Here is a 12,705-nt window from a genome sequence, read left to right as displayed (position 1 = left end):
TCCCACCTTCCCTCCTTCCCACTGCAATGTCCAAGGAAAAAGGGAACAAAACCTTGGCTACTGGATGTTCCCCGCACCCTCTGCATCCCAATCCCTCAGAACAACATCCCACCATTCCAGGGATAACTCAGGTGGGGCTCAACCCTTTCCAGGTGGGAATTCAATGCTCCATCTCGCCAGCTTTCCCGGTTTTTTTTATGGAAAAACACCATAAAATATCATTTGGCCGGAGACAAAACCTCCCTGCTCCGAGCGCTGTCAAGCCGGGGACACCCAGAGCTCCGCTGGAAAGGCAGGAAAAGGAATTGGGAACTTGGAAGGGGGAATTTGATGCCGAGCGAAGTTTATGGGTCCCTTTCAAGGCAGCGTGAAATTCGCTCCTATGATTAAATCGAGCCCCGAACATTCCCTATAAAAACAACACGGAGCATGAAATTTATATCCCAGCCTTGTCCAAGCCGTGGGGAAAAAGGGCTGAAATTATTGTTTGGGGTTTGTTTTTCAGGAGAAGGGGGGAGAGAGGGGAGGCTCAGGAATATTTTATGGATTTTTGTGGATAAAGCAGCAGGGAAGACAGGGAAAAGGTCGGCTCTGATTCCCGGGAAAGTGTTGGCAGGGCTGCATTTCTCCTGGATTGTGAATGTGCTCCGGAATACAAAGGAGCAAACATGATTTTTGGGAAGGAGAGGGGGTTTGTTCCCAAAAAGCCCCATTTCAGTCTCATCCTGAAGGAATTTGGGAGTCCTGGACATGCAGGAACACTCCTTGGATACTCCAGAATCCCTGAGGTTGGAAAATCCTCCAGGATCAGCGAGTCCAAGCTGTGCCCGATCCCCACCTTGGTGCTGAGTGCCAGCCACATCCAGGAATTCCTTGGATACCTCCAGGGATGGGCACTCCAAAGCTCCCTGGGCAATTCCAAGGCCTGAGCGCCTTTTCCATGAGGAAATTCCTGCTGGTGTCCAACCTGACCCTCCCCTGGCACAGCTTGAGGCCATTCCCTCTTTTCCTGTTGTTCTCTGGGATCAGATCCCAAATCCCATCCGGCTCCAACCTTTCAGGGAGTTGTGCAGAGCCACAAGGTTCGCCCGATCCCTCTTTTCTCTGGGATGAGCCCCTTGCCCAGCTCCCTCAGCTTTTCCAGGTGCTCCAGCCCTTTCCAGCTCCATTGCCTTCCCTGGACACGCTCCAGTCCCTCCGTGTCCATGAAAATCCCAGAATTGGACACAGCATTCATGGAAAAGCCGTTTGCTCCGACATTCCATGCCAATCCTTTCCTGCCCTAAAAAACTTCCCAGATCCAGATTTGCCAGCCACATCCAGCTGCTGCTGGAATTGGCACGGGGAGCTGAACATTCCAAAATCAACTCCATGAATTTTCCACCCCGTGACACCTGCAGGATGTGGGAGCTGAGCTCCTCCCTGAGTGGGTGCCTGGGAAAACGGGATCCACATCCAGGTGACCTTGGATTGTCCTGGTTGGCCCATGACCCATCCAACAACAGACTGGGAATCCAAAGTTTAAACTTCCAGTTTAGGCTGGAATTTAGGGGAAATTCCTTCATGGAAAGGGTTGTCCAACCACACACAGGCTGCCCAGGGAAACAATGGAATGCCCATCCCTGGAATGATGTAAAAGCCCTCTGGATGTGGCACTTGGGGACACGGTCAGCGGTGGCCTTGGCAGAGCTGGTGGTCTTAGAGGGCTTTTCCAACCTAAAAGATTCCACGATTTCCTCCTTTTCCATCCCAGAAACTGTTTTCCTGCAGGATTCAAAAAGCTGTCTGCTCTTCCCATGCAGCCAACATGGCTTGGCTTGTCCAGGGCTGGGAGAGAAAGTTGGCACCAAAAAAAGCGGGAACAAAGTTGGGAATTCCAAAGGAATGCTGAGAAAAGCATTAGAAAAGCATTTCCATGTTTTCAGAAGAGCTGTCCCGAAGATGGGAATATTTCTTTTCCATGGATATATTTTAGAACCTCAGACTGGGGGAAATTCCACTCTCAGAAGGAAAAGAAAAATCTTTATAACATTAATCCAACCAGGAAAGTTCTGGAAAAACATCCAGAAGTAGTTGGAAGGTTCAGAAAAGTGGGAATAAGAGCAGCATCTGGGATTCCCTGGGTTTTCTGGTTTTCCCTGGGTTTCCCTGGATTCCTAGGCTCCCAACGACCCCAGGTGTTACCGTCAGACCGAAATATCACGGACACCCCCTTATCCAGGGGCATCCTTGGTTTTTTGGGAGAGTATTCACAGTCTGGGTTGGGATGACACGTTGAGACCTGCAGAGCTGCATCCAGCTCTGGAATTCCCAGCCCAGGAAGGACATGGAGCTGTTGGAGCGATCCAGAGGCACCAGGATGATCAGAGGGATGGAGTAGCTCTGCTGTGAGGAAAGGCTGGGAGAGCTGGGAATGTTCCCTGGAGAAGGGAAGGAGCCAGGGAGAGCTGCGAGCCCCTTGCAGGGCCTAAAGGGGCTCCAGGAGAGCTGCAGAGGGACTGGGGCCAAGGGCTGGAGGGCCAGGAGGCAGGGAATGGCTTCCCAGTGGGAAAGGGGAGCTTGGGCTGGGATGTTGGGAAGGAATTGCTGGCTGGGAGGGTGGGGAGGGGCTGGGCTGGAATTGCCAGAGCAGCTGGGGCTGCCCCTGGATCCCTGGGAATGTCCAAGGCCAGGCTGGACACTGGGGCTTGGATCCACCTGGGATGGTGGGAGGTGTCCCTGGACAGAACTGGATGAGCTTTCAGCTCCCTTCTCAGCCAAACCATCCCATAATTCCGTGATTCCTAATCCACCTGGCCACACTGCCGGGAGCTCTGCTGTGGAACAAACAAAGGAAAACCATTGGAAAACTCCTTCCCTCCTGGCGCAGTTGGGCACAGGTGGTTTTGAGCAGCTCCCAATTCGCCACAGTCACTCCCAACTTTTGATTGAAATTCCACCTTCCAGCGCCTGCCTTTCCAGCCGGGATTTTTACGGCCGCAGGAACGAAGCCGGAGTTCAAACAGCACATGGCGAGATCAAAAAATTCCCGCAGCCGGAATGCTCCACCCGGCTTTTCCTTCATTATTCCGGCCTTTACGGAGAGCTTTTACAAGGTGTTTATTTTCGGATCCAGCGTCGGCAGCCATGTGGTGGGAAGAGATTCCAGATAGGCACAGCGGGATGGATTTGCTTAAAGGGGTTTATGGACGGGGTCTTGGCTTTTTCCAAGCGGGATAATTGGATGTAGTACACCCTGTACTTGGGATTTGTTGGATATGAAGCGTGAAATGGGCCCGGCTGGATTCTGTCAATCATTGGAACTGCCCAGGGAGGCCTTTGGAAGCTGGGAATTGTCTGGGATGGGGGATTCGTTTGGCATCTTCCCAGCCGAGGCGCTGGTTCCATGGAAAATAAGATGGGATGGGCATCCTGGTGGGTTTTGGGGATCACTGTGGGTTTTGGGGATCCTGGTGGGTTTTGCGGATTCCAGGGGGTTTTGGGGATCCTGGTGGGTTTTGGGGATCACTGTGGGTTTTGGGGATTCCAGGGGGTTTTGGGGATTCCAGGGGGTTTTGGGGATTCCAGGGGGTTTTGGGGATCCTGAGGGGATTATGGAATCCCTGAGGTTGGAAAATTCTCCAGGATCACCAAGTCCAAGCTGTGCCCGATCCCCACCTTGGCACTGAGGGACACATCCAGGAATTCCTTGGACACCTCCAGGGATGGGCACTCCAAAGCTCCCTGGGCACTTCCAATGCCTGACCATCTTTTCCATGGAAAAATTCCTTCTGATATCCAAAATCCAGGGATGAAGGCTCAGGATTAGTGGATGAAGGACTTTGAGCCTCCCGGGAGGTGCTGCAGGAAGCCTGGATTGTCCACAGATCCCAAAGAGCCAAAAAAATGACGGAATCATGGAATGGTTTGGGTTGGAAGGGACCTTAAAGATGATCCAGTTCCACCCCTTGCCAGGGACAGGGAATTTTCCATTGGATTATTCCTCTTAATCCTTTTAATCCTCTAAATCTCCAGGTGAAGGAAATTTAAATTCTCCCTTCTCTATTGCTCGGCGTCCCATTTTCCCTAATTCCCATTATTTCCATGATTTCCACCCTCCAATTTTCCCCTGCATTATTCCATGCACCCAGCCCAGCTCCACTCCTGTTTCCTTCCCGTCCTGGAATTCCCACACCCCACTGCACGAACTGATCCAAGGAACACCAGGAGCAGGCAGAGGAACAAGGGGATCAAAATCCCACCCAAAAAAATCCCATCCATTTCAACTCCCAATCCTTGAATCCAAAGCTTTTCTTCCAGTGGCACATCCCAACCCATGTTCCCATCAGGAATTTGGAGGCAGCTCCTTCTTTTCCCAATTTTTAGCCTTTTTGGGAAGTTTTTGCATGGCACGACGTCCGTTATTCCATGCTAGGAAACAGAGGTTCCCACCAAACCATCCCCATGGAATTGCCATCTCCAGCTTTGGAAGATCCCTGTTGTCCAAGAGCACTCGGACACTTCTTCCAATATTTTTCCTGCTCCAGCCTGGAGGATCCTTTCCCATAGGGATGAGTCTCTCCAAAAAAACCCACCTCTAATTCCAACCCTGTTTTTCTTCCAAATGCAGATTTTTGAACAAAATTCCCACCATTTCACAGTCAGAACCACGGAAAGGCCGAGCCTTGCACGGCTCCGCTTGTGAAGGTCTAAAATTCCCCTTTCAGCCCAGAATTCCCACGGGGATGCAGAAATTCCATCCAGGATAACTCACCTTCTTGGCCACGTGGCACATCTGCTCTGCTGGGAGATAATCGAAGGGGAAGACGAATCTCCAGTTGAAATTCCCTTCTCCTCCCATGGATCTGTAGTGGACATCCGTCTTCTGCTTGTTCTCCTCGTGTCCCACCAGCCACCTGCCAGGGACAAACAGAGCCCATGGAAAAGCGGGATCACGGCGAGGATTTGGGATCTCGCTCAATGTTACAACATCCATGAGTGGGAAATGGAATGTTCCTGGTCCCCGTGGCTGCTGGGGGTAGGGAAAACCTGGAGATGGGAGAGGGAATGCAGCAGTTCCAGGGTTGGGAGATCAATCAGTGCTGCGGGTGGCAACTCCAGAATTAGGGAATCATGGAATCATGGAATGGTTTGGGATGGAAGGATCTTAAGGATCATCCCATTCTCACCCCATTCCATGGGCAGGGACACCTCCCACCATCCCAGGTGGATCCAAGCCCCAGTGTCCAGCCTGGCCTTGGACATTCCCAGGGATCCAGGGGCAGCCCCAGCTGCTCTGGCAATTCCAGCCCAGCCCCTCCCCCCCCTCCCAGCCAGCAATTCCTTCCCAACATCCCAGCCCAAGCTCCCCTTTCCCACTGGGAAGCCATTCCCTGCCTCCTGGCCCTCCAGCCCTTGGCCCCAGTCCCTCTGCAGCTCTCCTGGAGCCCCTTTAGGCCCTGCAAGGGGCTCGCAGCTCTCCCTGGCTCCTTCCCTTCTCCACGGGAACATTCCCAGCTCTCCCAGGCTGTCCATCACTTCCTCAGGAATCCTGTCCACAGCTTGACAGCCTCTTCCATGGAGAGTTTTTCCCTAATATCCTACAAGGATAGGGAGGCTCCAGTCCCTGCACAGGAGGCAGCAATGGATGGAAGGAAAAGTCTCCACTGGATCCCTGATCCATAGGGCAGATCCTCAGGCACAAAAAGGATCCTTTCATCCCTTCCCAATAGGATTTTTCAGGATGACTCTCCTTGGGGATGGAAGATCTGGAAGCTGAGGAAGTTTTGAACTCATTTCAAGCCCTGCAAGATTCATTTGGATGCTAAAAATCGGGAAAGGGATTTCAGCAATCCCTGGATGCTCCCACTTTTCCAGCAGCATCACTTTTTAGGAGTCCCAAAAGACACGGAGCAGCTTAACCGGAGCTGATAACAACGGACTTGATGGGAATACCGGGAAAGCAGCACGGCATTCTGGATTTACAGGGGGAAAATCGGGATTGTAAAAGGGGGATTTACAGTCTGTTCCCAAATCCCGCCTCTTCCTGCCCATAAATCCCAAGAAGGCACAAAACAAGCAACTCCCTTGGCTGGGAGTTCCACAAAATAAATCCTAAATGGAGTCAGTCAGGGAAGGGAATGTGCTAGAGGAGCTGTTTCCAGGAATAAAGGGAATTCCAAAGAAAGCAGCCGTGCAAATAATCCAATCTATGAGCACGGAAAAAGTCTGGGAGAGGAGTTGGGAATGAGCAGACAACAAGATCCTCTCTCTATGGCCAGGCTGCTCCCACATCTCATCCCACTATGGGAACATCCAAGCGGTCCAAGGAAAAATATTGCCATGGGATCATCCCAGAGATCTGAAGAAAAAGGTCGTGAGCTCAGCAGAGATGTATCATCCAAAAAACTGGATCCGTGGCTGGAGAGGTGTGGATCCATAGTTGGAGAGGCATGGATCCATAGTTGAAAAGGCGTGGATCCATAGTTGGAGTGTTGTGGATCCACGACTGGAGATGTGGATCCATGGTTGGAAAGGTGTGGATCCATGGCTGGAGAGGTGTGGATCCATGACTGCAGAGGTGTGGATCCATAGCTGGAAAGGCGTGGCTCCATGGCTGGAGAGGTGTGGATCCATGGTTGGAAAGCTGTGGATCCATAGTTGGAAAGGTGTGGATCCACAGTTGGAGTGTTGTGGATCCACGACTGGAGATATGGATCCATGGCTGGAGAGGCGTGGAACCGTGGTTGGAAAGGTGTGGATCCATGGCTGGAGAGGCGTGGATCCATGGTTGGAAAGGTGTGGATCCATGGTTGGAAAGGTGTGGATCCATGGCTGGAGATGTGGATCCATGGTTGGAAAGATGTGGATCCATGGTTGGAGAGGTGTGGATCCATGACTGGAGATGTGGATCCATGGCTGGAGATGTGGATCCATGGTTGGAAAGCTGTGGATCCATGACTGGAGATGTGGATCCACGGTTGGAAAGGTGTGGATCCATGACTGGAGATGTGGATTCATAGTTGGAAATCCATGGATCCATAACTGGAACAGTTACAATGAACTGGAGAGCTGTGATAATCCCTCCATCCCAGCAGGATCCACGTCTATCCCACAATGCCAAGGACCACCTTCATTCCTTCCCCGCTGCTCCTGCACCTCCAGCCTCCGGAATCCGGGAGACTCTGGAGTGGGACACTCACCCTTTGACGTAGATGTCGCTCATCTTCTCCCCGGTGATGCTGAGGTCATCCAGGATCACATCCTTGGTGTTCCAGATGATGCAGCGGAGGTAGAACCTGGAAAATTCCAGGAATAAAACCATGGAAAGGTGGGAAACTCATCCACCTGGAAGCCCAGTTGTCCCACTGAGGGATTTCCCTGTGGGAGCTGTTTCCCTGGAATGATCCCACACCTGTCCCTCAACCGGGTGGGTGAATCCATTCCCACCCGAGGCTTCCAAGCATTCCCAGCTCCCTTCCTGAAGAAAAGATGAGGAAAAAATGGGAAGTTACCTCTTGGCTTTGCGTGGAGTGACATTGAAAGGGGGGCCGGGATGTCCAAGGGATTTGGGAAACAGATCCACCCACATCTGGAGCTTTCCCTGCATGGAAAAACAGAGCCCTGAAGCCTCAGGAGATTCCAAACGGACACCTGAACTTCCCCAGGGAGAACTGGGATCCTTGGGTGGGAAGGGACGATTCCTCAATGGAAAAGTGGCATTAAAATTATTTTAGGGATAGTTGGGAATGTGTTGATGGATGGAAATCCTGGGAAGCGGCTGAGGGAGGTGGGAATGGTCTGGAACACCAGGAAAAGCTGTGGGAGCTGGGAAAGGGGCTCAGCCTGGAAAAAACAGGGATCGAGGGTTTCTGGCTCTCCACAGCTTCCTGAAAGGTGGGAATTGGGATCTGCTCCCGGGGAATAACAGGAGAAGAGGGAACAGCTTCCAGCTCTGCCAGGGGAGGCTCAGGTTGGACATCAGAAGGAATTTCCTCATGGAAAGGGTGCTCAGGCCATGGAATTGCCCAGGGAGCTTTGGAGTGCCCATCCCTGGAGGTGTCCAAGGAATTCCTGGATGTGTCCCTCAGTGCCAAGGTGGGGATCGGGCACAGCTTGGACTCGCTGATCCTGGAGAATTTTCCAACCTCAGTGATCCCAGGATTCTGGGAGAAGAATTCTGAGTAGGACTTTTAGACCAAAAATGTAAAATTAAATTAAATTAAATTAAATTAAATTAAATCAACTTAAATTCAAAAATGGGAGCAGATCCTGGAGGGAATGACCACCTCCACTCCCTGGGGCCATCCCGTATCCCAGGGCAGACATTCCCAGCAGGATTCTCCCCCTGGATATGGCTGGATCAGGAGATGACGTTCCCGGGCTCATCCCAGCCACATTCCCGGACCCACCTGCTCGATGTCTGGCTGGAGGGGGCTGTAAAGGCGCCGGGTCTCCACGTGCTCCGGAACCAATCCCTGCTTCCGGAGCGCGGCCAGGGCAAGCCGCTCCTCCACCGGCCCCAGGTGCGGATTCGGGGGTTTTCCATCCTCTGGGAATTGGAAAAGTGCAGAGTTCATCCCACAGGAATGGATTTTGGCCAGGAAGAGCTGGAGCAGTGCAGCCTCCATTCCCAAATCCATCGCCACAAACAATCCTCAGCACAGGTATCCCATTCCCAGTGGGAAAACCTGTGGGGACCCTCGTGCAACCACCCCACAAATCAGAGCCAGGGAAACAGGACAAAGATCCAGCTGGATCCCATGGAAAGGAGAATCCAATGATTGATCCTGCTCCTGTGTCCAGGTCTCCTAAAGTCCCAGAAATCGGGATTCCCGTCAACCCTCAGCTGATGTTCCCACTCCCAACAGTTTATCCCAGAGTTTAAAGCCATCCAGGATCTTCAGCTGGGCGGAGAGGAACGAGCTCCCGGTGGGATCCCATTTCTTCTCTGCTGGATTTGGGGTGAAAGATGGGAATGGGAGGAGGAGGAAGGACATGGAGACACCAGCAGCACAGCCTGGGGGTTGTTCCAAGCTCCTACTCCAGTCCAAGTCCCTGCTCCAGTCCCACCAGGATATTTGTGGTCCTCCATCCATGGAAGACCTGGAATTATCTCCTCCTCCTCCTCCCCTGCTCCACACCAGCCCCTGATCCTGCCTCAAATGTGCCAAAATTCCTCAGTAATGGACATTCCTGCCTTCTCTTCCTGGTCAGGATCCATCCATCCATCCATCCATCCATCCATCCCAGTATGGCCAATGGCCAGCTCCTGCCTCCCCATCCTGTTCCTGGGATGGGACACGATTCTTGGATATCAGGAAAGTGGTGGAGTCCCCACCCCTGGAGGTGTCCAAGAAAAAACTGGAAATGATATTTGGACAAGGTTAAACTCGATCTTGGAGGTCTTTTCCAACCCGAATTCTGAGATTCCAGGATCTTCAAGGACGTTCCCAACCTAAAAGATTCCCTGATTCTCTGAATCCAACCCAAACGATCCCAAAATCCCAGGCTGGAGTTGGTGGACTTCACCCCACTCTACTCATGCTCCTTCCAGGACCTTTGAAGCACAACACACTCCATAAATATTATTCCAACTCCACCAAATCCAGGTGAGATATCCCAGCTCCTTCCTTGGCAAGGAAGCGCTTAACTCCAGCCAGCTGGGCTAATTCCCAACGATTTCCCAAGTCCTGGAATCCTGGTGTGTGCGCACACGTGCGGCTTTACACACCGGAAAAAGAACGAGCCCCGCTCGGAGAACAACGAATCTGGGATTTATGGAACAACGGGCTGGGGGGAGAGGCTTGTAAAATCCCAGCTCTCGTGTTTAACGGCTCCAGTTTATTCCCAGTCCGGCTCCGGAGCTCGCAGCTGGATTCCAGATCTGCTCCGGGTCAAGCCTCGGGCTTTGTTCTGCTGTTTGAACTCGCGGCCATTAAAGCAGGCGAAGGTGACAGCAGGCGCTGGCACGGGGGGGGACACATTTTAACACCTCCCCAGCTTTCCCTGGAAAATTTTTCCATAAGGAGAGGCTGTAAAGGATTCCTTGCTTCCCTTCTCCTCAGGGGAAAAGTTGAATTCCTGAAGGAATTTGTGCTTTGTTTCCCCAGAGCACAGAGAGGGGCCAGCCCTGGGTTGTGCCTCGTTTTGTGTCTCTGGTGATGTCCTAAAAAAATCCAATCAAACTTTAGGTGGGATATTGGGAATTCTTCCCTGCGGTGGTGGGGAGGCCCTGGAGGAGAATTCCCAGAGAAGCTGTGGCTGCCCCTGAATGTCTGGAAGTGTGCAAGGCCAGGTTGGATCTACCCGGGATAGTGGGAGGTGTCCCTGCCCATGGAGGGGGTGGAACTGGATCATCTTTAAGGTCCTTCCAACCCAAACCATTCCAGGATTCCAAACTGCGGCTCCTGGACCTGACCCAGTGGGATTTCACCTCCTCCCAGGGCCAAAACCCTTTTTTTGTGCCTTAAAGAAGAGTTTTCCCCAAAAAAACCACCTCTTATCCCAGGAATGTTGGGTCAGACGGAGGTGCCATAGGCAAACAAAAAAACTCCTCCCCAAAATTCCAGGACTTTTGCCCTCTTTGGTAGAAGTTGGGTTTGTCCCCCGATTCCCCCAAATCCTGACGGAATTCTCAGGTCCGTGTGTGGGATATTGTCTCCCTCTAGTGACCATCCCCAAAATGAGATTCCAGTGGCAGAGCTGCTCTTCCGGCTCCGGCAGCACTTGGAATATCAGGTTGGAGCTTCCCATCCCACAGTGGGGTGGGGTTGGATTTGTGTCAATCACCGGACTGAAGGTCTGGAATTCAATCCCAGGATTTGGGACACAGCCAAGTTTGGGAATGGCTCAGAGCCAATGGGGACAGTGAGAAAGAGGATGGGGACAATGCCATCCCCCACTCCTGACCTCCAGGATGTCCCTCTTCACGATGACTCCAAGCACTCGGAACATCAGGCTGGAGCTTCTCACTCCCAGTCTGGAGGTGTTGGGTTTGGTCCAACTCAAGGTCAATGTTCCTGGATTGAAGGTCTGGGTTCAATCCCAGGATGTGGAGCACGGCCAAGTTTGGGAATGGGTCAGAGCCAATGGGGACAGTGAAGGGGAGGATGAGGACAAGTCCCTCACCCACTCCTGGCCTTCACAATAACCCTTCTTGTGACATCTCCATGCACTTGGAATGTCAGGTTGGAGCTTCTCACTCCCAAGCTGGGGGTGTTGGGTTTGGTCAAACTCAAGGTCAATGTTCCTGGATTGAAGGTCTCCAATCCCAGGATTTGGAGCATGGCCAAGTTTGGGAAAAGTGCAGAGCCAACATGGACGGTGAGGAGAAGGATGGGGACAATGCCATCACCCAGTCCTGGCCTCCATAATGCTCCTCATGATGTCTCCTTGCGCTTGGAACATCAGTTTGGAGCTTCCCACAAACATAAGGTCAACGTTCCTGGATTGAAGGTCTCCAATCCCAGGATTTGAAGCACGGCCAAGTTTGGGAAAAGTGCAGAGCCAACGTGGAAAGGGAGGAGAAAGTTGGGGACAATGCCATCACCCAGTCCTGGTGATGTCTCCATGACATCCAGCTCCACCCCTTGCTCTGCATAAGGGAAATTCTGCTATCCCAAAGCATCCATGACATCTTACCCAGCTCGGACAGGACATATTCCTGCTCCCGGAAGATGATCCGGTCGGATTTGTAGGTGGGAGCTTTGTAGTTGTGCTGCAGGGAGAAGAGCTGGAGCAGCTGGGAAGGGCGGAGTTGGTCTCGCCACTGGTTGGGGCCGGAGCTGAAACCAAACATAATCATGGAATCATGGAATGGGTTGGGTTGGAAAAAGGTCAAAGATCATCCAATGCCACCCAGGGACACCTCCCACTATCCCAGGTGGATCCAAGTCCCAATGTCGAACCTGGTCCCAGGGATCCAGGGCAATTCCAGCCCAGCCCCTCCCCACCCTCCCAACCAGCAATTCCTTCCCAAGATCCCATGTAAATCTCCCATTCCAGGGATGGGGCAGCCTCAGCTTCTCTGGGAGTGTCCTCAGCACGAGGTCACCAGGAGACACCAGGGATGGAACAGGATCTCCCTGGAGGAGAACCAGGACTCTGGGAAGTACAGCTCGACAAGTTCCCCTTGCCATGATCCCGTGGCCACCTCAGCAACCCAGTCCTGGGATCCACGGCCATTCCAAGCCCATGGAGATACCCACGTGCAGTAGGTTTGGGGGAGGCCACAGCGCGCCCCGTATTTGGACAGGAAGCGATTCTCCAGGTCGATGACGGTCTCGCCAATCTTCTCATCCTTGGACAGGAGGTCGTAGTCGTAGAGGGTGACCTTGAGGTCCTTCTCCAGAGGCAGGGTGCAGCTCAGCTCGAACATCCTGGAAACGGGAGCGGAGAAATGCTTGGGAAAAGAGGATGGTGCCGCTGGAATTCCATGGGAATGGATCCACACCCACCCCATCCCACCAGTAATGGGATGGATCGTTGGTCACATTGGACCAGCAGTGCCAGGGCTGTGTTGTGGTGGCTGAGTTTATCAAGGAATCATGGAACCATGGAATGGGTTGGGCCAGGAGACACCTCAGTGACCTCATTCCACACCTCCCACTATCCCAGGTGGATCCAAGCCCCAGTGTCCAGCCTGGCCTTGGGCATTCCCAGGATCCAGGGGCAGCCCCAGCTGCTCTGGCAATTCCAGCCCAGCCCCTCCCCACCCTCCCAGCC

The 12,705-nt window shown here is 52.7% G+C and overlaps 1 protein-coding gene across 1 annotated transcript in view; it reads right to left on the bottom strand.

Moving 5' to 3' along the window:
• The window catches only part of DYSF (dysferlin), a 41,570-nt gene that overhangs the window by 10,667 nt on the left and 18,198 nt on the right, over positions 1–12,705 (bottom strand). The window contains exons 12-17 of the mRNA XM_039551598.1: positions 12,189–12,359; positions 11,623–11,765; positions 8,391–8,530; positions 7,494–7,582; positions 7,182–7,277; positions 4,754–4,895 (exon numbers count right to left, since the gene is read on the bottom strand). Coding sequence (XP_039407532.1) covers positions 4,754–4,895; positions 7,182–7,277; positions 7,494–7,582; positions 8,391–8,530; positions 11,623–11,765; positions 12,189–12,359 — 781 coding nt within the window. The remainder of the gene's footprint in view (positions 1–4,753; positions 4,896–7,181; positions 7,278–7,493; positions 7,583–8,390; positions 8,531–11,622; positions 11,766–12,188; positions 12,360–12,705) is intronic.

This window comes from Corvus cornix, chromosome 4 (assembly GCF_000738735.6).
Source record: "Corvus cornix cornix isolate S_Up_H32 chromosome 4, ASM73873v5, whole genome shotgun sequence".
Lineage (NCBI taxonomy): Eukaryota > Metazoa > Chordata > Aves > Passeriformes > Corvidae > Corvus > Corvus cornix.
Note: the sequence above shows the minus strand (reverse complement) of the source record. Positions and strands in the feature narration are given on the sequence as shown.